Source organism: Ochlerotatus camptorhynchus, unplaced genomic scaffold (genome assembly GCF_037179485.1).
Source record: "Ochlerotatus camptorhynchus isolate MF236.1 unplaced genomic scaffold, CSIRO-AGI_Acam_v1.1 ptg000200l, whole genome shotgun sequence".
Classification (NCBI taxonomy): domain Eukaryota; kingdom Metazoa; phylum Arthropoda; class Insecta; order Diptera; family Culicidae; genus Ochlerotatus; species Ochlerotatus camptorhynchus.
Genome location: NW_027040690.1, coordinates 944,129 through 968,024, shown reverse-complemented (window position 1 = coordinate 968,024; position 23,896 = coordinate 944,129). Strand labels below are relative to the sequence as shown.

General features: G+C 44.1%; 1 protein-coding gene across 2 annotated transcripts in view; it reads right to left on the bottom strand.

Annotated features, from left to right (window-relative positions):
• SKIP (Shal K[+] channel interacting protein) overlaps window positions 1–23,896 on the bottom strand; it is a 791,488-nt gene that overhangs the window by 59,064 nt on the left and 708,528 nt on the right. For both annotated transcript variants that reach the window (XM_065223860.1, XM_065223861.1), the window contains exon 9: window positions 8,355–8,406. In XM_065223860.1, coding sequence (XP_065079932.1) covers window positions 8,355–8,406 — 52 coding nt within the window. The remainder of the gene's footprint in view (window positions 1–8,354; window positions 8,407–23,896) is intronic.

Genomic DNA, 23,896 nt, shown 5'->3' with positions numbered 1-23,896 from the left:
ATGTTATGGGTGATGCGGGTGTGGCCGATTTTTAACCGGGACAAGAATCTCTGATCGTCTTCCTGAGGAAGAGGTCTCTCCTGGCGAACCATTCACGGTGCCATGCCATCCTGAGGGTTGACTTGATCCTTATTTTCAGGTCCTATCTGGGAACCGAAGTGTTGGCGAGTCGGCCACTTCGTCCAATGGCTGCGAGGTGATCTGCTTCTATGTTTACGGCAATTCCGCAGTGTCCCGGTATCCACATGAAGGTGGAGCCAGGGGGTGTGGTTTTATATGGCCTGAATCCAGAGGTGGCGGGCGGTGGCAGATTCCAGTGCCTCGAGGATGCTAGCAGAGTCGGTTAGTACACACAGTGGAGATGAGGATGATAGCAAAGATATCTTATTAACAAGTTATCCTACAAATCAATTCCTCATACAAGTCATATAATGACCACCCTTATGTGATCGCAGTGCCATCTGTTGAGTGCACATTGAAACTGTTGGGAGTTCCCCGCCAACTTCACTAACTGACAGGTGTCAGCATGACAGATGTCAACGCGGATGTTGATGATCAGCCGAGGAAAGACGATATCATTCTCGTAGTCATCATCAATATATTGCGATAGCAAGATTCCTACTTGTTTGTGATTACTCCGATTTTCAATCATTACCACTTTATACGCAACAGACACACTTGAGAAAACAATCACACATCCAAGCGCGCATCATGATGTGTTTATAATATGTTTTGCTTTCGAGCGGAAGAGTTTCCAATATACCACTGGAATCAGTAAGATGCAAATCTCTAATGTTCAACGTCGTCCCGTCACAAACCGTTTGGCGCTGTTATCTGTCTCTATAAATTCCAAAGAGTGAAGGGGGTCTGATGGTAGGGAAGCTGCGTAATGAAGGGCTGCAGTCTCGGTCGAGATGACCGAGCATTGATCGGGGAGTCTCCAGAAGTGTGAGGTCTGTCCACCACTTACTCCAAAGCCGACCCTGCCTTCTGCCTTGGAGCTGTCGGTGAAACGGAGTTCGTAGTTGTGATACCGTGCTTGGCCATGGATTTGTCTACCCGGATGGAAGAAGAATCCCACTCTCTGGCTCCGTTCCACTGGAGCTGGGCCACCGATGGGAGCTCCTGGTGACCGATTTCCTGGAGGATTCGTTTCCCCTCTGTGAGGAGATAGAATTCTCCGTCTCCGCTTAATTTTTCGTCGAGACCCACGGCTCTGGTACAGATTGTTTCCGCAATGTAACATCGGAAAGGGAGCACTCCGATTTCAATGCAGGCGGTATCGGCTGGTGTTGAGGGCAGAAGTCCAGCCGCAATTCGTGTTGCCTGGTTATATACCGGCGCTAGTCGGGTGACGACCGATTCGCTTGACGCACAAAGGAGCTCAATTCCGTAGGTCAGTCGGCTATAAACAATGGCTCTGGCGGTATTGAGTACGATGGCCCTGTTGCTCGTTTTATGCGGCCCGGAGAGGGGGCGGAGGATGTTCAATTGTGTTCGACAATTATTCCTGACATCATTAAGTCGGAAGTGGCCGGTGGCCAAGGCGGCAAACGTGGGAGATTGAGCTCTTTTCGGCAGATATCTCAAAGCCAACAGCGGAGACCGCAGCTTGGAGCTTTACCCTCATGGCCTTCAGGGTCTTCCCTATGATTAGTAGCAAAATGTCGTCCGCATAGACCAGAATGTAAATCTCCTTAGGGAGCACCATAAAGATTCCGTACATTGCCACCAGGAAGCTGGTCACTGCAATTACGGAACCCTGGGGAACCCCGGTCTCTTCCCGTCTGGTGCTGGAGCGGTGGTTTTCGTTGGTCACCTGGAAGGTTCTGCCCTGCTAGCTGCTATAGTACTTGGAGTGTCCAGGCTCTGTTGTAAGCTTTGGTCAGATCCAGGGAGGCCACCTCGACGTGCTGGTCCTTACGGAGTGCCTCTTGTACTATCTGGCCAAGACTGTTAAAGTATGTACCTGTTCCGTGGCCAGGGCGGAAAGCATGCTGTCGGTGGTCTAGTAGGTTGTTCCCCTCAAGGAATCTCGCTAGTCTTCATTATTTTGCTGCAGCAGCTGGTCAAGGAGATCGGCCGGAAATCCTTCGGTGATAGTGCTGGACCGAGGTTTTTCGGGATGGTGACGATAAGGCTATGTTTCCAGGAGTCAGGCAGCCGACGAACCGTCCATGCCTGGTTGAGGAGCCCGAGAAGGGTTCCTTTGTGCGTCCGGTCCAGAGGAGTTGCCTTTGGCCTTTCTGAGGGAAGAGGTTTCAGATCGTAGAAGCTGTGCAGCAACTGTCTCCGCCGTGGCCATTATAGTAAAGATCTACTTTTCACTGTCGTACAAGTTGCAGCTGTTAGCAACAACTTGTAGTGTAGGTGTACCAATTATGGCTATAAGTTCCTATTATGGAGTGTTTCAATTATATCCTATGAGAATTCCATAGGCCATATTTAGAACACACCATAATAGGAACATACAGCCAGCATATATCGAAATCCTTTGAACAAGCACACAACGAAGTTATTCCTCTGAAATTATCGATGTTCTGTCGATCCCCTTTTTTAAACACGGGGAACATGACTGACGTTTTCCAGCTTGTGGTAAAACTACGCTTCCGTAATGATATGTTGAAAGTTGCTTTAGTTGGTGACATTGAGAAACTGTACCTGCAGGTGAAAGTACATTTTTATGACGCTGCTCTTCTGCGGATTTTATGGAGATTTTCGTCAAATGAGCCTATCGTAACTTACGAGATGTCCAGGGTTTCCTTTTAGGCAAACCAGCCCCAGGCTGAAAGCCTCCCTAATAAAGATAAATTAATTAATTAATGTCCAGGGTTACGTTTGTCTTGGCCCTATCATCGTTTCTTATAACGAGGTGTTTGCAGCAGCTGGGTTCTACGTTTTATCGAAGGGGCAGACTCAGAAAGCGAACCTACTTGTTGTGGTATGGGTGGGAACAGTTCACTTCTAAAGGTGGTTTCAGACTACGAAAATGGGTCAGCAACGCCAAGAGTGTGTTGGCGGGTCAGACAAATTTGGAACTCAACCGTCATTTAACTTCGATCAGGAACAGGTGAAGACGCTAGGAAGTCACTGTTAACCAGGACCAGATTTGTTGGTCATAGACGTATCAGGTCTCGCTGTAAATGAACAGTGGACAAATCGTAAGGTTTCAGTGGGTAAACATTCACATTGTAGGTCCGTGGATCGGCACGCTTTCACTAATCATCCAATTCTGATCCAATTTAACGCTCTCTCGGATGCGTCAGCAAACTGGGCTAGGTAAAAGTGGAAATCTTGGCGGCCAAATCTACTTCGCAAGGTGAGAGATATGCTGTGCCTTTATATCCGCAAAACTATATCGTTCGACAGTGAAAGCACTCGGAATGGATAGAACCGAGGCTTGGTTGTGGTCAAATCCAACCGTTTTGACAGACGCTATCGTGGTTAAAGCGGCCATCGTGTTTCGCATATTCAGGAGCTAACGAAACGTCACCGCTGAAACCATGTCAAGGGTACGGAGAATACAGCCGTGTCCCAGGAAGTAATGCCAAAGGATCTCGTCGATATGCTGCACTATTTCCATGGACCACACTAGTTTTCATTGCTCAACATTGGAATACCTAACAACACTTGAAGAACGACGAACCATCGGAGGGATTGTTGAAGGAATTGCTGCCGGAATTGCTAAAGAAAAGTAAGAACGTAGTGGGTTGTCCACAACAACCCACACTTTTGGATAATTACTCGTGCTATTGGAAGCTTTTGCGGATTACATAACTGTCGTAAGACATAGTTCAGATTTTGCATGGAATTTTAAAAACATATGAGCAAGGTTTCTGCATTTCCGAGTCCCACCTGAGAGCAGCCCGCCACCCACCATATATTGAGAGACGCCGGCCTAATGACCATTCGGTTCAATGACCGGTCAGTCTAGTGGTATTCGGCCAAATGATTCACTATCAAAATGCTTTACGTTTCCTGCATGGAGGCAAAATCGATAAAAAAAAATTGCGTAAAATCGGAATCGAGTGTAATAGATAAGCGAATGCTTGAGTTTGCATAGGGAGTTTGGTAGATATGTATGTCTCCCGACGTTTTAGGGACAAAAAGGTCGAACGACAAAGAGGTCGAACGATAAAAAGGTCGAACGACAAAAGGTTGAACGACAAAAGGTCGAACGACAAAATGTCGAACGACAAAAGGTCGAAAAGACAACCTGTCGAAAGACAACCTGTCGAAAGACAACCTGTCGAAAGACAACCTGTCGAAAGACAACCTGTCGAAAGACAACCTGTCGAAAGACAACCTGTCGAAAGACAACCTGTCGAAAGACAACCTGTCGAAAGACAACCTGTCGAAAGCCAACCTGTCGAAAGACAACCTGTTGAAGACAACAGGTCGAAAAACAACAGGTCGAATGACAAAAGGTCTAACGGCAAAAGGTCATACGAAAAAAGATCGAACGAGAAAATGTCGAAAGACAAAATGTCGAAGGCCAAAAGATCGAAGGGACAAATCGAAAGACAAAAGGTCGAACGAAAAACGGTCGAATGACAAAAAGTCAAAAGACAAAAGGTCGAAAGACAACCAAATTGAAATACAAAATGTCGAAATACAACAGGTCGAAAGACAAAAGATCGAATGACAAAAGGCCAAAAGACAAAAGGTCGAAAGACAACAGATCGAAAAACAACAGCTCGAAAGACAACAGATCGAAAGACAACAGATCGAAAGACAAACGGTCGATAGACAAAAGTTCGAAGTACAAAAGGTCGAAAGGATAAAAGGTCGAAGTAAAAAGGTCGAAGTAAAAAGGTCGAAGTAAAAAGGTCGAAGTAAAAAGGTCGAAGTAAAAAGGTCGATAGACAAAAGGTCGAAAAGACAACCTGTCGATAGACAACGGGTCGAAAAACAACAGGACGAATGACAAAAGGTCTAACGACAAAAGGTCGAAAGACAAAAGGTCAAAATACAACAGGTTAAAATACAACTGGTCGAAAGACAACAGGTCGAAAGACAACAGGTCGAAAGACAACAGGTCGAAAGACAACAGGTCGAAAGACAACAGGTCGAAAGACAACAGGTCGAAAGACAACTGGTCGAAAGACAACTGGTCGAAAGACAACTGGTCGAAAGACAACTGGTCGAAAGACAAAAGGTCAAAAGACAACCAGGTCGAAACACAACAGGTCGAAAGACAACAGGTCGAAAGACAACAGGTCGAAAGACAACAGGTCGAAAGACAACAGGTCGAAAGACAACAGGTCGAAAGACAACAGGTCAAAAGACAACAGGTCGAAAGACAACAGGTCGAAAGACAACAGGTCGAAAGACAACAGGTCGAAAGACAACAGGTCGAAAGACAACAGGTCGAAAGACAACAGGTCGAAAGACAACAGGTCGAAAGACAACAGGTCGAAAGACAACAGGTCGAAAGACAACAGGTCGAAAGACAACAGGTCGAAAGACAACAGGTCGAAAGACAACAGGTCGAAAGACAACAGGTCGAAAGACAACAGGTCGAAAGACAACAGGTCGAAAGACAACAGGTCGAAAGACAACAGGTCGAAAGACAACAGGTCGAAAGACAACAGGTCGAAAGACAACAGGTCGAAAGACAACAGGTCGAAAGACAACAGGTCGAAAGACAACAGGTCGAAAGACAACAGGTCGAAAGACAACAGGTCGAAAGACAACAGGTCGAAAGACAACAGGTCGAAAGACAACAGGTCGAAAGACAACAGGTCGAAAGACAACAGGTCGAAAGACAACAGGTCGAAAGACAAAAGATCGAATGACAAAAGGCCAGAAGACAACAGGTCAAAAGACAACAGATCGAAAGACAAAAGGTCGAAAGGACAAAAGGTTGAAGTAAAAAGGTCGAATGACAAACGGTCGAATGATAAACGGTCGAATGATAAACGGTCGAATGACAAACGGTCGAATGAAAAAAGGTCGAAAAGACAAAAGTTCGAAAGACAACCTGTCGAAAAACAACAGGTTGACTGAAAAAAGGTCTAACGACAAAAGGTCAAAAGGCAACCAGGTCGAAAGACATCAGGTCGAATGAACAAAAGGTCGAAAGACAACAGGTCGAAAGAAAACAGATCGAAAGAAAACAGGTCGAAAGACAACAGGTCAAAAGACAACAGGTCGAAAGACAACAGGTCGAATGACAAAAGGTCGAAAGACAAAAGTTCGAAAGACAACCAGGTCAAAAGACATCAGGTTGAACGAAAAAGGTCGATAGACAACAGGTCGCAAGATAAAATGTCAAAAGACAAAAGGTCTAAAGACAACAGATCGATAGACAAAAGGTCGAAGTACAAAAGGTCGAAGTACAAAAGGTCGAAAGGACAAAAGTCGACGTAAAAAGGTCGATAGACAAAAGGTCGAAAGTCGAAATTGTCGATTTTACAAAAGGTCGATAGACAAAAGGTTGAAAGACAAAAGGTCGAAACACACAAGGTCGGAAGACAAAAGATCGAAACACAAAAGGTCGAATTTCCCCTATCTGATAGTAGTGTTAGCAAGCGTTGGCGAGCTAAATCGACTATCAAATGGATTGTTTACAAAAGCTAATACGTGCCTTCTTTAAAAATCACTAATGCTTCACAAAAAAAAAATCAGTTCTTGAGTTTCTACCTTTTGTCCTTTCAATCTTTAGTCATGTAAAAATGCGGTTATATCCGAAGGAGACGACTCTATCTACGATGCAGGACAGATTGTCTTGCTGTGGCTAGCTAGACACACGCTGAGTATATAGAAAGAAGATTGCTGACAATTCTGAAGATATCCTGCAGAAAGATGTAGCGCGATGCGAGTAGATGCGTGAGGTTTTTTGAGCATCTAGAATTGAGATTTAGATGTTTCGCCCCCATCGGTTATACCATACTGGAGACGACGATCCGGATTCCAGATATGGCCAAATAGCTTGCCAAATAGGCCATTTTCTCATCTTCCCTGGGAATAGAGTATGATTGTATTTGCTGCACAATATAAGAATGCAAAAAACTCATTACTACGAGTAAGCATAGTGTTCCATTTGGTATGTAATAGACATGAAGAAAATATGTTCCGATTTAGGCGAATCGCTGTGACATACTTATTCTCGGAACCACGTCGAAACTTTAAGTGCACAAATATCAGCTTCTACGACACGTGCAACATTCAAATTGTTACTCCACGGTTGCTGCACTGCAGCATATACGAAGCAGGAACTTCTGGTGAAATGGGGCACCGATTTCCGAGATTTGTGTAATTGAAAATTCGAAGTGGAAGTGCATGTATAGCCTACGTAGCGGCCATTTGTGGACTCTACAAGGAATCACCTTAAAGTCGGTGATCATAAAAATTCAATCATACCAATATGAATCCTCACATAACTCTTACCACAAAACTCACTCCCTCTCAGAAGTAGCCTCCGAGCAAATCCCGGAATCAATGCTGCTCGAACGTTTGATTGCATAGCTCTCTTCCGGAAATGCATACGTGAAGGATAAAATTAGATTCACCACAGTGGAAAATGGCATAATGAACTTTTCCGCCCTCTCTCGGCCTTCCAGCTGAGTTTCTCCGAAAATTTCTGCTAAATCCCCAATGCCATCGTCATCGTCGTCACCATCGTCATCGAACGCGTTCACAATTTTTGCGTTCAGATCTTCGCTTCGTGCTGTCGCAGTTCCCAAAGGAATCATAAGGGAACATCTTTCCCCCGAAGCCAAGCCAATTCCCGGTTGTGCAATTGTTTGATTGGATGCAATCAGTCGCAAAAATGCCAACACTTCCCCGATTCCTTTCACATCGTTCTACAAACTATACTGCCACTGCTGCTGCTGTTAGCACATTTCCCAAATGTTGATCGAATCGAATGATTTCTAATCCTGTTTGCTTTCACCCTTCCAACACCAGCAGCACCAGCAGCAGCACCAGCAGCAGCAGATGGGTGTAGTTAGGTAAGTAGGTACTGCAATCACAGGCGGTGTACGGCCTTCAGAGTAAGTCAACAGGACTTCCAAGACAATGCCGGTTAGAAAGAGTCAAGAAGCATTCCAGGAAAAGTCCAGAAGAATTCCAACAATGGTCTGCAGAACCCTCATAAAACCAAAATTGTTACTTGGGATTATTCAAGTTAACTTAACTAACCCTTGAATACCCAGACTCGTTAAGTCAAAAAATAAACCTTTACCCGCCAGTGCCATCAAAAAGTGCACCCCGATGTAGTTGTTTACCAAACGACACCCGAAGGAAGATCAATGTTTGATTGGATCAGCATCGAAGCAATTTGTGGATGGTTTGGTTGCTCTAGCCGAGCAATGTTACAATGTTGGTATTCTATTGTCCCTTTTACTTACCTCGAGAGTCTCGGTTCAACTGTAGCAGTCCCTGGCGGATGTCTCGAAGGATCTGTCATCGTGGAATGGTGCGAGCGTTGGAAGAAAAAGATAAATTCATTAGATCGATGTCATAAATATACATACACAGGGACCTTTACCGGGTGAGAGTCGTGCGGGATGGGAAAGGGAATTAATCAGGGCAAGAACAATGCAGATTAGAATTCCTAAAAACCAACATCAATTACATCTATCACCCTTCATCACAATGGCATTCGCATCGCAATTTACATCAACACCTCTCTCGGGATTGGAACTATCGTTTGCACCGAATTAGCATCTAATACAAATCGGAGGCTAATCAATCACATTCCATCCTGTACAAATCCGGGGGCAAACGTAAATCCCATTAAATATCCGTCCACCTCCTGTTCCGCCATCAGCTATCGTCGATTACAGATATGATTATTATTATTATTATTATCCTGACGGCTACTATTGACATCAACCACCTCACGTGCGAGAGGAAAACTTTCATCCCCGGCAGCAGTAAACCAACAGGCCAACAGAGGACGAAGGGGAAAATTTGTGGAAATTTATCATCACCACCACCACCACCACCGACGCCATAAGCAGGGGTCGACATATAAATATAGTTTCCTACACCTACCATTCCCAGAAGCGTTCGGACGTAAACGGTGGGAAGTTATGCGAAGCATGCCAGAATTGCCGCATCACAAGCATAAATGTATGACGTGTCTGTACGTGGACACATTGCTTATGCCGTATGAATGGGGTTTGCTCTAGGGGAGCAGGGGAAAAAGGGAGATATCTGAGCTGCGAATTCCATTGAATGAAGATTTTTTTCTGAATATGATGTAGGTTGAATTTTCTGGATTTACAACGATTAAACGTCTACGGTAGGAATTAGTAGCACAACATTTACCACTTAATAAAACAACAGTCGGGCACTTTCTGGAAGACCAATAATGCGACAAATAATATAGTGATTGATTTGGTTGTTCGACTGGTTTTATGGAGATTTCGTTTTTATGGCTTTCTCAGTCTAGGGTAATTCAAACAGTTAGTTTTGCATTGCCCGACGTTTCGGCCGTTTATTGTGGCCTTTTTCAAGGGTAAAACGGTAGACTGTTTTACCCTTGAAAAAGGCCACAATAAACGGCCGAAACGTCGGGCAATGCAAAACTAACTGTTTGAATTACCCTAGACTGAGAAAGCCATAAAAACGAAAAACAAATAATATAGCTATCACTGCTTGAACAGTCAAGACTCGCTATTTCAATATTCTTCATGTAGAATAACTAGCCGAAAACTCGGATTTTTCACTGTTAGAAAAATCAAAATGGAGAAAGTGAAGAACACAATTGAAGTGCGAAGTCCACGATGGGCGAAATTGCTCATTTTTTGAAGACACGCAATGAATGACTCGAAAACTGCTTCCTTCGTTTTTTCCACTTGCACTTCAATTCGGGACTCATTCGACTTGTCACTACCTGACGACGCAGGCATCAAAATACAGTATCCGGATAATATCCGCACAATATCGTTGCCGATAGGGATGGCATCCGGATTATGTGTAGTAAAATATATTATTTTATATTAAATGAAAATTAAATTAACGAGGCCATTCTGAAGTCCAAGATGGCAGCCATCGGGGTCAGGGAAAGTCTCAAATACCCTACAATATGGGTCTTTTCGGAACGGGGACGACGCAAAGGTGCCGAAAATCGATATTCGATGTTATTTTGTAATCCAAAATGGCGGCCATCGGGTTTCAGAAAAAGTGTTAAATACCCTACAATAGGGTATTTTCAGAACGAGGATGCCGCGTAGATGCTGAAAATCGATACCAGACACCATTTTGGAATTCAAGATAATGGCCATTGGTTTCATGAAGTGTCAAATTCCCTAAGATATGGGTATTTTCGGAACGGGAACAACGCGTAGATGCCAAAAATCGATATCCGACGCTATGTTTTAATCCAATATGGCGGCCATCAGGATTCAGAGAGTGTCAACTATCCTACAATATGGGTATTTTCGGAACGGGACGACGCATAGATGCCGAAAATCGATATATATATATTCGATGGCATTTTGGAATCCAAGATGATGGCCATCAAGTATCATTAAACGTGTCAAATACCCTAAGATATGGGTATTTTCGGAACGGAGACACCGCGTGGCTGCCAAAAATGAATATCCAGTGCTATATTGGACTCCAATGTGGCGACCATAAGGTTTCAGACAAAGCGTAAAATACCCTACAATATGGTTATTTTCGGAACAGGGACAACACGTAGATGCCGAAATTCGATATCAGATACCACTTTGGAATTCAATATGGTGGCCAGTGTTGGGAAAATATCAAAAAATCAAATCTCACCAACGCCCAATATCACGCTTGATTTTCGTAAACAAAAATCAACTAGCAAACAACTGCGGTTGATTTTGCAAGCTGTGATATCGCAGCTCGGAATATCAAGCTAACAAAACTCACCAGCTGCAAATCTCACCAAATTGTGGTGAGATTGAGTTTAAGGATTTTTGCTTTACACCCGAATGCAACCGAAACTTCCATAACGGCTTGCAGCAGTCCCTTTGCGTCTGCCATCGGTGAAGATTAAAAAGAGTTAGCAAACTATGCTTTCTCTTTCTAACAAAACGATGTGCAACGGAATCATTTTTGTGTCGAGTCAATTCTTTGCACCTTGTGGATAGTCTCGCAATATCAAAGGAGCTTGTCAAATCAATATTGCGAGCCCATGTGAGCGGAAAAATATCAATTGATTTCGGATTTTGCCAACACTGATGGCGGCCATCAGGGTTCAGAAAGTGTCAAATACCCTATAATATGGATATTTTCGGAATGGGGACAACTTGTGGATGAAACTGTCAAGGAGAGGTTCAGAGAACTTCCGAGTAGAATATCAGAGTACTTCCGGTGAGAAGTTCAAAGATCTTCCAAGGAGAAGTTCAAAGCTTCCGGAAAGAAATTTAGCAAACATCCGCGGAGAAGTTCAGAGAAGTTCCAAGAAGAAGTTCAGAGAACATCCGACGGACATTTCAGAGAGCATGAGAACATCACAAAATTTCCGGCGGACATCGATTTCTGGCTTCTAGATGTCAGCTCGATTCCAAAAAACCCACATTGATCGGTATTTGACAGTATTTCACACTGTTCCTGAACCAATGAAAATAACCATATTTTAGGATATTTGACACTTTTCCGCAAATCGAAATCCGCCATCTTGGATTACAAAATGACGTCGGATATCGATTTCCGGCTTCTAGACGTTACCCTGATTCTTGAAAAAAAAAGGGTTTGTTTCGGTATTTGATAGAATTTACAACCTTTTTTCAAACCGGAAGCCGCCATCATGGATTTCAAAATGGCATCGGATATTGATTTCCAATCTCCAGACGTCACCCCGATTCCAACAATACCCATATTGATGGGACGGCATCAGCATTTCCCATTTTTTCTTAAACTGTAAGCCGCCATCTTGGATTTCAAAATGACGTCGCTTATCAATTTTCGTCGATTCAAAAAAATACCCATATTGATGGGTAAACAAACCACCCGACAATGATAAATTTGACATCCACGTGCACAGATCTATACGCATACGCTTAAATGAACCGAGTGAACAATCAACAAAAGTCATAAAAACTGCGCTAATGTAGATCGAACAGCTTCGCTTCAATGCAAAAGTAAGTTCAACAGCATGATCGAAAGTGGTTCTGTTGATGTTGACGGGGATCTGCTCGAAGAGAAAACAGAATGCCTTTCAATTGAAAGTGATGGTTGACAGCTTCATCGTCGCTTGACGATTTTCGATTGAAAGTGACTTTGTGGAGCCCTGGTTGAAAGTACTATAAGTTCCTAGTAGGAGTTCTCGTCGGAAGTTCTCTGTACTTTCCCTCTGGGTTTCTCGTCGAAGATTCTGTGAATTTGTTTTCGGAAGTTCTCTGAAACTCTCGTCGGAAATTTTGTGATGTTCTCATGTTCTCTGAAATGTTCGTCGGATGTTCTCAGAACTTCTCCTTGGAACTTCTCTGAACTTCTCCCCGGATGTTTGGTAAATTTCTTCCCTGAAGCTTTGAACTTCTCCTTGGAAGATATTTGAACTTCTCACCGGAAGTACTCTGATCTTCTACTCGGAATTTCTCTGAATCTCTCCTTGACAGTTCTCTGAACTTATCCTCGGAAGTCCTCTGGACTTCTCTTCGGACGTACTATGTATTCGGAGTAGCAGGGCCACGATCACGGACTCACTTCCCAGGTTATGCAGCAGACACCGGAAGACCGAAAAAACTACAACGGAGGATTACGCGTAAACGTTAACGGCGAACAACGAACGGACATTTTACGTCTATATTAATTGATATACGTTACAAAAATGGCTAAAGGAAATAACACGTTCTGCAATTAGTGCTGACAACCGTAGCTGTCATTTCAGTTCAGTGTCGTAGGGAAAATATCGCACAAGTCTACAACACCAACACTCCTCCTCGAGATTTTCCAGATTTTCATTTGGGAGCGCCTTAGTCAGCACATCTGCCAACATATCATCCGGCGCGCAGTACTTCAGGGCTACAATCCCGTTCTCCACCAGTTCCTTCATGAAATGCATGCGTGTGTCGATAACTTCAAAGGAAGTTGTTCTCGAACATCATCGTCGGTCCCTCCTGTTTGCGGTTTAAATCCTCCAGCAGCCGAAGAATCCAAATCAACTCCTTACACGCTTCAGATAGAGCGAAGTTCGAAGTTATGGAAGCGCATATTGCCTCAGTCAAAGAGTTGTGCGACAAGGCATCTTGTGATGATAAGATTCTTGTTTGTGGCGGATATAATCAGTCTCGTCTTCAGTGGGGAACCGATCACAACACGGTCTACCTCACCGAAACATCTTCACTGACCGCAGCAAGTATTGCTCTCGTTCATCTCAGTCAACATAATACAATCCGAAATGAACTTGACCGCACGCTGGATTTGGTATTTTGCAACGGTGAAAATGATTTCGATATCGACGAATCCGCTGTGCCGCTTTTACCTATTGATGTTCACCATCCTTCCTTAATGCTGTCGCTACCTGCTCACTTGACTGGCCATCTCACCCAGGATGATAGAGCAGGGCTTCTTGACTGGTTGGTTGGAATCAAATGTTCCTTCCAAAAGATGACCAATTTCCCCAGCTTAGAGTATTCCTCAGCTTAGAGTGCTGAAGCGTGAGCGTAACGCAGTCCCGAGAAAACTACGTCGTCACAGAAAAGCTGACACGAAGCGTGACTTCAAGCGTGCCAGTATCGTCTTGTACAAATCACACGTCCTCAGAGTCCAGTGGAATTTGCGGCGTCAACAGCAAAAGGAAAGATTCGAGTATACCGTCCAACATGCTACTCGATGGGAAAGAGACCACTTCTCTTAGCGAAGCGTGTGAGATGTTTGCTAAGCACTTTGCATCATTCGATAAAAATATGACAAGTGACTGTTGCCTCTGATGCACCTAGTGACTTAGTGGAACTGAGCACATTCGAAGTAAGTCGGGATATGGTACATTCAGCAGCTAGGTGACTGCAAACCTCACTCTCTCCTGGTCCAGATGGGCTTCCGCCAGTGGTGGTCTGCCGTTGCTCAGCTGCCTTAGCAGAACCTTTAGCAGCCATATTTGATGCATCCTCTGAGCAAGGAAAATTCCCAACATTGTAGAAGCGGTCGTATATGTTTCATGTTTTCAAAGCTGGCAATAAACGGGATATTAAGAACTATCGAGGTTGTTGGGGTTCAACTTGGTGAACAGAGACTTCAGTGGTGGCCCTTCCTTGGTAGATGATCTTGAAGGCATGTTGAAGAACTTTCAAAAGCAACGTCTGATTGAGTGGGCGATGCAATCTGGTACAGCGTGATAATTTAGTGAATCCAAAAACCGAAAGAAAGGAGTGGTGTAGTATCCAAATGGTCCACTTCGGCAAAACATATACTATGTACTCTCACCTTCGAAACTAATAGCTGTGCTAGATGACCGAAGTATACAGGCAGCAACGTCAAATTTCCTTAAGGCTCGTTTCACGTACAATCTAATGTATTATCGGCTTCCTCCACGCGTAAAGGGTTACATCACCGATTCAGGAATGTCGAAAGGGAAATAGAAGATGTAGTATCAAAATGATACCATCTACGACCGGACATATACCTTTCAGCTTTACCACCTTTAGCTTGACCTGTGTGTTACCGTTAACGCTGTGCAGTCGACTTCAGGAATATGTCCTGCATGCCCGGAGAACCATTTGCTTCATCTATGCCCTGCGTTTCTTCAAATGACGGTTTCCAGCCGCGAAATTCTTCGCACACAAGGTCTGAGTCGTAACTGTCTCAGGCGGGGACACTAGGCAAAAGACTGCACTTCGAAGTATACTTGCCGCAAATGCAAGGCCCACCACCACACCCTAGTCTGTTTTAAGGGTGAATCAGACTCTAAACCTGGGGCAGCCCTAAATGGAAGTTCTGGCATTAACAACAAGTCGTCGACAGATACCGATCAGCAGGCAGTGAGCACAGCTTCCACGAGCACTGCATCCTTCAACATGGCATGTGGACGGGCTTCCAGCGTTCTTCTCGCTACGGCAGTAGTTCTTGTTGAAGATGATTCAGGTTCTCGCTATCCAGCTCTACTCGACTCTGGATCCGAATGTAATTTTATGTCGGAGACATTGAGTCAACGCTTAAACATTCATAGCAGAGAGAAGGTGGGCGTGGCTGTCCTGGGAATCGGTCATACAGCGACAAAGGCAAAACAGCGGTTACAGGTGGCGATTAAGTCTCGGGTCTCTCTATTTTCGCGGACCTTGAGCTTTCTGGTATTATCCAAGGTAACCTACCCACGACATCGGCACACATTAAGGAATGGAAATTCCCCGAAGGAGTAGAATTATCGGACCCAGGTTTCTTCAAGGCAAGCGGAGTAGGTCTGGTCTTGGGAATAACTACAATCGTTCTTCAGCTTCTTTCGGACAGGACAAGAGATGCCATTGGGCGATGGCGATGGGTTGGATGGGTTGTTTCAGGAGAAGTTATGGATACTTCTTCAACAACAAGGGCAGTCTGTAATATGGCAACATCAGATAAACTAGAAAATCTCATGGAACGGTTTTGGTCCTGTGAGGAGGTGGGAATAAACAACAACTATTCCCTGGAGGAAGCGCGCTGTGAGGAGCAGTTTGGGCGCACAGTGCGAAGAGATGCAGACGGCCGCTATACGGTGACACTGCCCAAAGACGAAAATATTATGTCTCAACTTGGGGAATCTAAGGAAATAGCCTATAGACGTCTCCAAGGGCTGGAACGGAGACTCTCAAGGGATGCGAGGCTGTCAAAGCAGTACAAGGTCTGCATGACCGAATATTTGAAGCTAGGTCATATGCGGAAGGTAGAGTGTAATGTTCTGAATGTGGGAAAACGGTGTTGCTTACCACACCACCCCGTTGTGAAGGAATCGAGCATGACAACAAAAGTGAGGGTTGTCTTCGACGCCTCGTGCAGAACGTCGAGTGGGATCTCTCTCAACGATGCTCTACTGGTAGGACCAGTTATCCAGCAAGATCTCCGTACAATCGTTTTACGTAGTCGGATGCGCCAAGTGATGGTGGAAGCGGATGTGTTAGTACTTAAGAATAAAATGTGTTTAACGTTGTGATCATTAAGTCCCGTAAGGTGATATACGACCCACACTCCAACCGCAGTCACGCAAGGGTCATCGCGCGGAAGTAGGCTGCTACATTGGCTTAGGCTCTAGATCAAACAGAGGTATCACCAGTCTTTCGGCAGCGTCCAAACTGAGATCATCTTGAGCGAATTTGTGCTGAATCACTCGAAAACCTACATTTCAACTGACCAGCATGGATTTATTCCCGGTAGATCGGTAGCTAATAACCAGTACATGCATCACCGTAATGGAGGCTAAGCCACAAGTCGACGTCATATATACTGATCTGAAGTGTGGATCCACTTTTGTTTAAATGCAAGCTCGTTTATGCAGATGATCTTAAGCTATACGTCATAGTTCACTCGATTGAGGATTGCCATCGTCTTCAAACTCCTGCTAGGATTGGTGCCGTCGCAATAAGCTCATCATTAGCGTTCCAAACTGTGCAGTGATGACGTTTCACCGCTCTAAGAGTTCAATCCTTTACGACTACTGCATTGACAATGTAACGCTTCGCAGAGTAGAACGTATGACTGATCTTGGTGTTCTTTTGAACTCAAAGTTGACTTTCAATTTTCAGTATTCCTCGATCATCTCTTAGGCGAATTGTCAACTGGGATTTAATTTTTGCCGTGGCGCGATCCAATGAATTTACCACCTTATGGATGTTTTTTTTACTAGTTCGTTTATTTACTAGGCTGAGTCGTGTGTGACACTTTGCGGAGCCAAAATCAGTAATGTTTGAATTTACATTTTAAATAGCAGTAGGTTAGTATTGGGTACCAATTACTCGTGGCGGACTCGAGGTTAATGGGTAACAATTTCGATTGGAAGGAGCTAGGTAGGAAACTGGTTTCTGAAGCCTCCTTCAGATACTACTCTCGGACGGTTGATCAAATCCTGGCTGGGACAGGAGGATAATAAGACTGGGACACAATGGCGGGAAATTGTTTGGAAAGGAGGGGATGGTCACATCAAACTCTAACATCAGACAAACAAAGGAATTCGTAGATCGCTTGCATGTAGGGAAGATCACGTGTTCCCAATACATCTCTTACTTCACGGAAGGGTTGTCTGCCTCGGGCCACTAGGGTATCCAATAGTCGTGCTCTGGAGGCGTCATTACCCGGGCAATACCAAACTGCGTGATCGATGTCATCATAACCGGTTCTGCACCTACATATATTGCTGTCAACGAGGTTTATTCTATAGAGATGTGCGTCTAGCGAGTAGTGGTTGGACATAAGTCTTGACATCACTCGAATGAATCCCCGACTTACATCCAGACCTTTGAACCATGCTCTCGAAGAAACATTTGGAATAATGGAATGTAACCACCGCCCTAGAGAATTATTTGTCCAATCGTTTTGCCAACTTAAAAGAGAACTCTGACGTACTAATGGGAAAAATTCATCATATGAAATTCTTCTATCATAAATCTCGCCTTGTTGTGCGCCCACCTTTGCGAGAGAGTCTGCCTTCTCATTGCCTGGGATTGAGCAATGTGAGGGGACCCATACAAAGGTAATCATATATGATCTTTCGACCAGCAAACTCATCTGTTCCCTTACCTTTGAAAGGAAATAAGATGAGTGCCTACCTTTTTTCATCGATCGAATAGCCTCAATCGAACTGAGACTATCCGAGAAGATGAAGTAATGGTCTATGGGCATATCGGAAATCATCCCCAATGCGAAGTTGATTTCTGCTAGTTCAGCAACATAAACGGAACAAGGTTCCTGATGTTTCCGAAAGGCGGTTGAGTATTCATTGAAGACTTCGAAGCCAGTGGATCCATCAATGCGTGATCCATCAGTGAAAAATCTTCTATTGCAATTGACTTGTTGGTATTTTTCAGCAAAAATGCGGGGAATTGAGATAGGTCGAAGTTGATCTGGAACTCCTTGAATAGCCTGTTTCATGGAGAGATCATAGCCAATGGGGGAACTGTAGTTAGTAAAGCATACACGAGAGGGGTTATAGCAAGGAAGGCTAATATCCGATGACATATAATTAAGATAGATTCGCACGAATCTAGACTGGATGCTCAATTCGAGCATTTCTTCGAAGTTTTCCATTACAAGGGTGTTACTGACACTACATTTAATCTATATTCTTAATGAGAGCTCCCAGAAACGGTTCTGCAGGGGTTTTACGCCCGCTAGGACCTCTAGGCTCATATTGTGTGTTGAATGCATACAGCCAAGGGCAATACGTAAACAACGATATTGAATACGTTCCAATTTGATTAGGTGGCTTTTTCTTGCCGAGTGGAAGCAAAAAGAGCCATACTCAAGAACTGAAAGAATAGTCGTTTTATATAGTTTAATGAGGTCTTCCGGGTGAGCACCCCACCATGTCCCGGAAATTGATCGTAGAAAGTTGATCCTTTGTTGACACTTTTGTTTCAAATACGTAATGTGGGTACCCCAAGTGCATTTTGAATCAAACCAGACTCCGAGGTATTTGAAGGTTAAAGATTGGGTAATGTCTCTGCCCAAAATATTTAGACGCAGTTGGGCTGGAAACCGCTTCCTTGTAAACACTACCAATTCAGTTTTTTGCGGTGAAAACTCGATCCCTAAATTTCTTGCCCAGAAAGACAGATTATTTAGGGAATTTTGCAATGGTCTTTGCAAGATTTCTGCACGTGGACCTCTCATGGAAACCACGGCATCATCTGCAAGCTGTCTAAGCGTGCATTGATTATCTAAGCAGTTATCAATATCTTTGACATAGAAATTATAAAGTAAGTGACTTAAACATGAACCTTGGGGTATGCCCATGTAGCTAATTCTAGAAGTTGTCAGTTGACCTAGATTGAAGGTCATTTGTTTTTTTCTGACAGCAAATATACAAAAAAATATTCAAAATACCGGGTAATCCACTACTGTGCAAATTGTCTGACAGTATGTCTATGGAAACCGAATCAAATGCGCCCTTAATATCCAAAAAGACTGAAGCCAATTGCTCCTTGTGCGCAAAGGCCAGTTGAATATCAGATGAAAGCATCGCTAGACAATCGTTTGTTCCTTTACTCTTCCGGAAACCAAATTGCGTATTTGAAAGTAGATTGATTGATTCAACCCAATGGTCAAGTCTTAATAGGATCATTTTTTCTAATAATTTCCTCAGGCATGATAACATAGAAATCGGACGGTAAGAATTGTGATCAGACGCTGGTTTCCCAGGCTTTTGAATAGCTATTACTTTAACCTGTCTCCATGCTGGTGGAACTATATTGAATTCCATAAATGAATTATATAGGTTAAGTAATCGTCTTTTAGCAATATCGGGAAGGTTTTTTAGAAGGTCGAATTTGATCATATCGCTTCCCGGAGCAGAGTTATTCGATGAAAGAAGTGCCATCGAAAATTCCAGTATTGTGAATGGTTCATCCAGAGAACCGTTACTTCGGGCTGTATCCCGTAAAGTTGGTTGTGCTGGAACAGAATCTGGACAAACCTTTTTAGCGAAGACGAATATCCATTGTGAGGAGTATTCTTCACTCTCATTGGAAGATGAGCGGTTTCGCATATAGCGAGCCTTTTTCCAAAGCGTTGTCATCGAGGTTTCTCTAGAAAGTCCCTCGATAAAAGTACGCCAGTAATTTCGTTTCTTTGCTTTTAGTAAGTTTTTAAGCTTTTTTTCAAGCTTTGGATACTTTTCAAAAAGCTCAGATCTTTCATGTCTACGATAATCTTTAAAGGCATTGGATTTCTCAAGATACAACTTTGTGCATTCGTCATCCCAGCCAGGGGTGGCGGGTCTTCTTTTGAGGGATGCACTTGGAACACGTCGTTTCTGAGCTTCTAATGCGCTTTTGTAGATTAGTTCGGTAAAGAAACGATACTCTTCCAGTGGTGGTAGAGGATCGGTAGAATCAATACCAAGAGTTACCGCCGATACAAATTTTTGCCAATCAATGTTCCTCGTGAGGCCAAAAGGAACTTGAATTGACTGATCTGTTTTTAGACGACCACTTTTGATTGAAATAATAATTGGTAAGTGATCACTGCCTTGGGGATCATTGATAACCTTCCACAGACAATCTAATGATAGTGAGTTAGAGCACAAAGATATGTCAAGACGGCTCTCTCGACCAGGAGGGTTTGCTATACGTGTTGCTTCACCAGTGTTCAAGATAGTCAAGTTGAAATCGTCGCACAAATCATAGAAAATACCCGCTCTTTTGTCATCGTATGATTCGCCCCAACCAGTACCGTGTGAGTTCATATCGTCCAGTATTAGAACTGGAGATGGAAGGATATTAACTGAACTCCAAAGCTGACGGCGGTTTATGGAAGTCCTTGGAGGGACATATACAGAAGCTATGCAAAGATCTTTGTTCTTCACATTTATTTGGCAAGCGACAATTTCAATGCCTGAAATTATTGGGATTGAGATTTTATAGAAGGAGTAGCACTTTTTGATCCCCAAAAGTATGCCACCATATGAATCATCTCGGTCCAGGCGGATAATGTTAAAATCGTGGAAGTTTTGTTCATCTTCAGAAGAAAGCCAAGTTTCACAGAGTGAAAATATATCACAATCAGAATTGTGAATCAAATACTTGAACGAGTCTAATTTAGGTTTAAAACTACGACAATTCCATTGTAATAAAGTGATCATATCTTGATCCTCACTCGACGAATTATCCATCGAAAGATATGAATTCACCAATGAGGGGCCATGATACAGTCAATTGCTTGAAGTAGTTTCCGACTATAGGAACAAGCAGGTCAATAAGCCCTCGAAGTGGCGATTCGTCGGGAAAGCCGAGGGCATTCAAAATATTATCCACAATGTCCTTAAATTTAATCTTTCCTCGCTTGGGCGGGAAAGTTTTCTTTGAATTGCGAGTAGACGTGGTGTTTATTTTTGGTAACCTTTTACGATTACCTTTATTAGGTAGCGGTGGAGTGTAATAGCTGCAGCAAGGATCAGATGGAGCAGCAATTTTATCATACATTATACATGTTAGTGGACCTGGACACATTAGAACACAGAAGATAAATGCAACAAGCCTTATTTGTAGCGAAACTTTTAAACGGCGATGTGGACTGCCCTCAACTGCTTTCACAACTTCCGTGTACCTCAAAGGATGTTGCGGCAATCATCCTTACTACAACCAAGATTCGATCGGACTGCATATGGATACCATGAGCCAATTTCTGCGATGATTCGGGCATTCTCCGCTGTGGAAGAAGCATTTGAATTCGGGGAAACGTCGAACCAATTTCGAAACCGATTGAGAAGATTGTGCATATTTTTGTAATCTGTTTATCTGTTGCTTTTTTGTGTATTATCTAAGTTTTATTCATTAAGACAACTACTGTGAGATGAATTTCAATAAATAAATCTAATAAATAAATCTGCTCCTCGCAGTGATCTCAATTTGATAACGGATCTTAAGGAGTTCGAAAGTTTTAATCCAGATGCTGCTGGTGCTGCGCAAAGGAAATTTTCAGGCCATTTCTGGTATCAATGTGAAGAACTAGTTGGTCTCTTTGTGTTTGACACTGGCTTATCTTCTGAAGAACAGGAGAAGCTTGTCCAATCCATTCGAACAAGGCAAGCCAATGATGATCCGACAAAAAAACTGAATATTCCTTCTCACTGAGTGGAGTACAATTTCGCTGGACACTACCAATTCTGTGGAATTTTGTAGAGTATTGGGAATTGATATCAGCTTCTTCGATGAACCAGTAAGTGAATGGAGTACTAACAACCAATACCAAAAAGAAGAAGAAATTGTTACTCTGCTTCGAGTGGTAAACGACCACGTAGTGAGCGCAATTAAATTGATGCAGATATCAGAAATGTGACAAAAAATTAGAAGAGTCTGTGTCTAGGGCACGAACGGAAGGTTGACGTAGGTCCGCGATTGTTCGGTACAATTGTTTTTGCCCTTAGTTCTTTTAGCTGATTGAAAAATGGTAACCGGTTATGTGAAAAGGACCAATTCAATATAGGGGAAATGGCTCTTATGTTAGCCTATGGATCTAAGATTGGTCCCATCGCTAAAAATCTGCTCTTTATCAATTTTATCTAGATGAACGCGTCATTGAGACGGTACTATTGGATAGTTTTGGTCTTACTTGCTTTACTTAAGGGTCCTGTGCACCACCACCGGTGCAAAGGGCCAACGTGAAAGACTTCCATCCTGGGCGGCTGCTCGCTTTTGCCTTGCCTTGAGCCCCTGGGTCTGCCTCTGCTGCCGGATTCCAATCCAGCGCTTTCTTGCAGATTTCGTTTCCGCCCCACCTCCACTTTCGCTCTCGAATTTCTGTTACTATCGGCTTCTGATGACATCGACGATGGAGCTCGGCATTCGAGATCCAGTTGTGAGGCCACCAGGCACGAATTATATACCGCAGGCTTCGGTTGATGAAGACCTGCAGCTTTTGAGTGTTCTCCGCTGATACACACCACGTCTCGCTGGCGTATAACAACACAGCCGTTGTGCTAGTAGAGCAACTGCATCAGCCAAATCGAAGTCGTTGAAATGCTCCATGGTGATAGGCTGCCAAAGCAGCCCACGGTTCGGTACACGGTCAATTGCACCTACCATGATCTCGTCGATTACGATGAGAAACAGTAGCGGTGATAGTATACATCCTAGTCTCACACCAGCGACTACCCGGATAGGGTCGGACAAGGCTCCGTTATGCAGAACTCTGCACGTGAAAGCCTCATACTGCGCTTCGATGAGGTTGACGATTTTATCCGGGACTCCCTTGCGTCTCAGGGCGCCCCTCAGATTCTCGTGATTGAGACGGTCGAAAGCTTTTTCGTAGTCAATGAATACCAAATAAAGGCACTCTTGGAATTCATTGACCTGCTCCAGGATGATGCGGAGCGTGACAATATGGTCCACACAAGATCTTCCGGCATGGAATCCTGCCTGCTGCCGTCGGAGAGTCACGTCGATCTTCTCCTGTATCCGATTCAGGATAACTTTGCATAGAACTTTGAGAACAATACACAGTAACAATTGTCGCACACAGTCAAATCCCCCTTCTTTGGGACCTTCACTAAGATGCCCTGCATCCAGTCGGCCGGAAAAGTCGCGGTGTCCCAGATATTACAGAATAGTTGATGCAACATTTGTGCGGATAGCATGGGGTCAGCTTTGAGCATCTCTGCTGATATGCGATCGACCCCTGGAGCCTTGTTGGATTTCATGCTTCCGATAGCTGCTTCAATCTCCTGCAGTGATGGGGCCTCGGAATTGACGCGAGTGATGAGCCGCACCCTAGGCGGATCATGCCGAGATGTTGATGGCTGGTTGGCCGTCGAAACTTGAAGAAGTTGTTCGAAGTGCTCAAACCAGCGTTTCAGCTGGTCAGTGGGGTCGGTAAGCAATTGTCCAGTCGTGTCCTTCACTGGCATCCTCGGGTTCATCCTTGCTCCACTCAGGCGTCGTGAGATATCGTAGAGGAGGCGTATATCGTCAGTGTTTGCGGCTTTCTCCCCTTCGTCGGCCAGGGAGTTCACCCACGCTCGCTTGTCCCGTCTGCAAGAGCGCTTGGCTTTCTTCTCTAGAGCCGAGTACCGTTGACGGGCTTCGTTCTTGGCTCCTCTGGTTCTCGCCCGCTCTATCGCGGCTTTTGCTCCTCAATCTTCCGCCAGGTTTCATCTGTGATCCACTCTTTCCTCTGGGTGCGCAGCTCACCCAAGTTGTTCTCGCTTGTTTCTATAAAGGCATTCTTGATGGCCGTATATTGTTCTTCTACGCTGTCACCTTCTGGAACGTCCGCAGCTCGAGTCTCAAGTTCTTCAACAAAAGACCTTTTTACCACTGGATCTTCAAGTCGGCGTGTGTTGAACCGC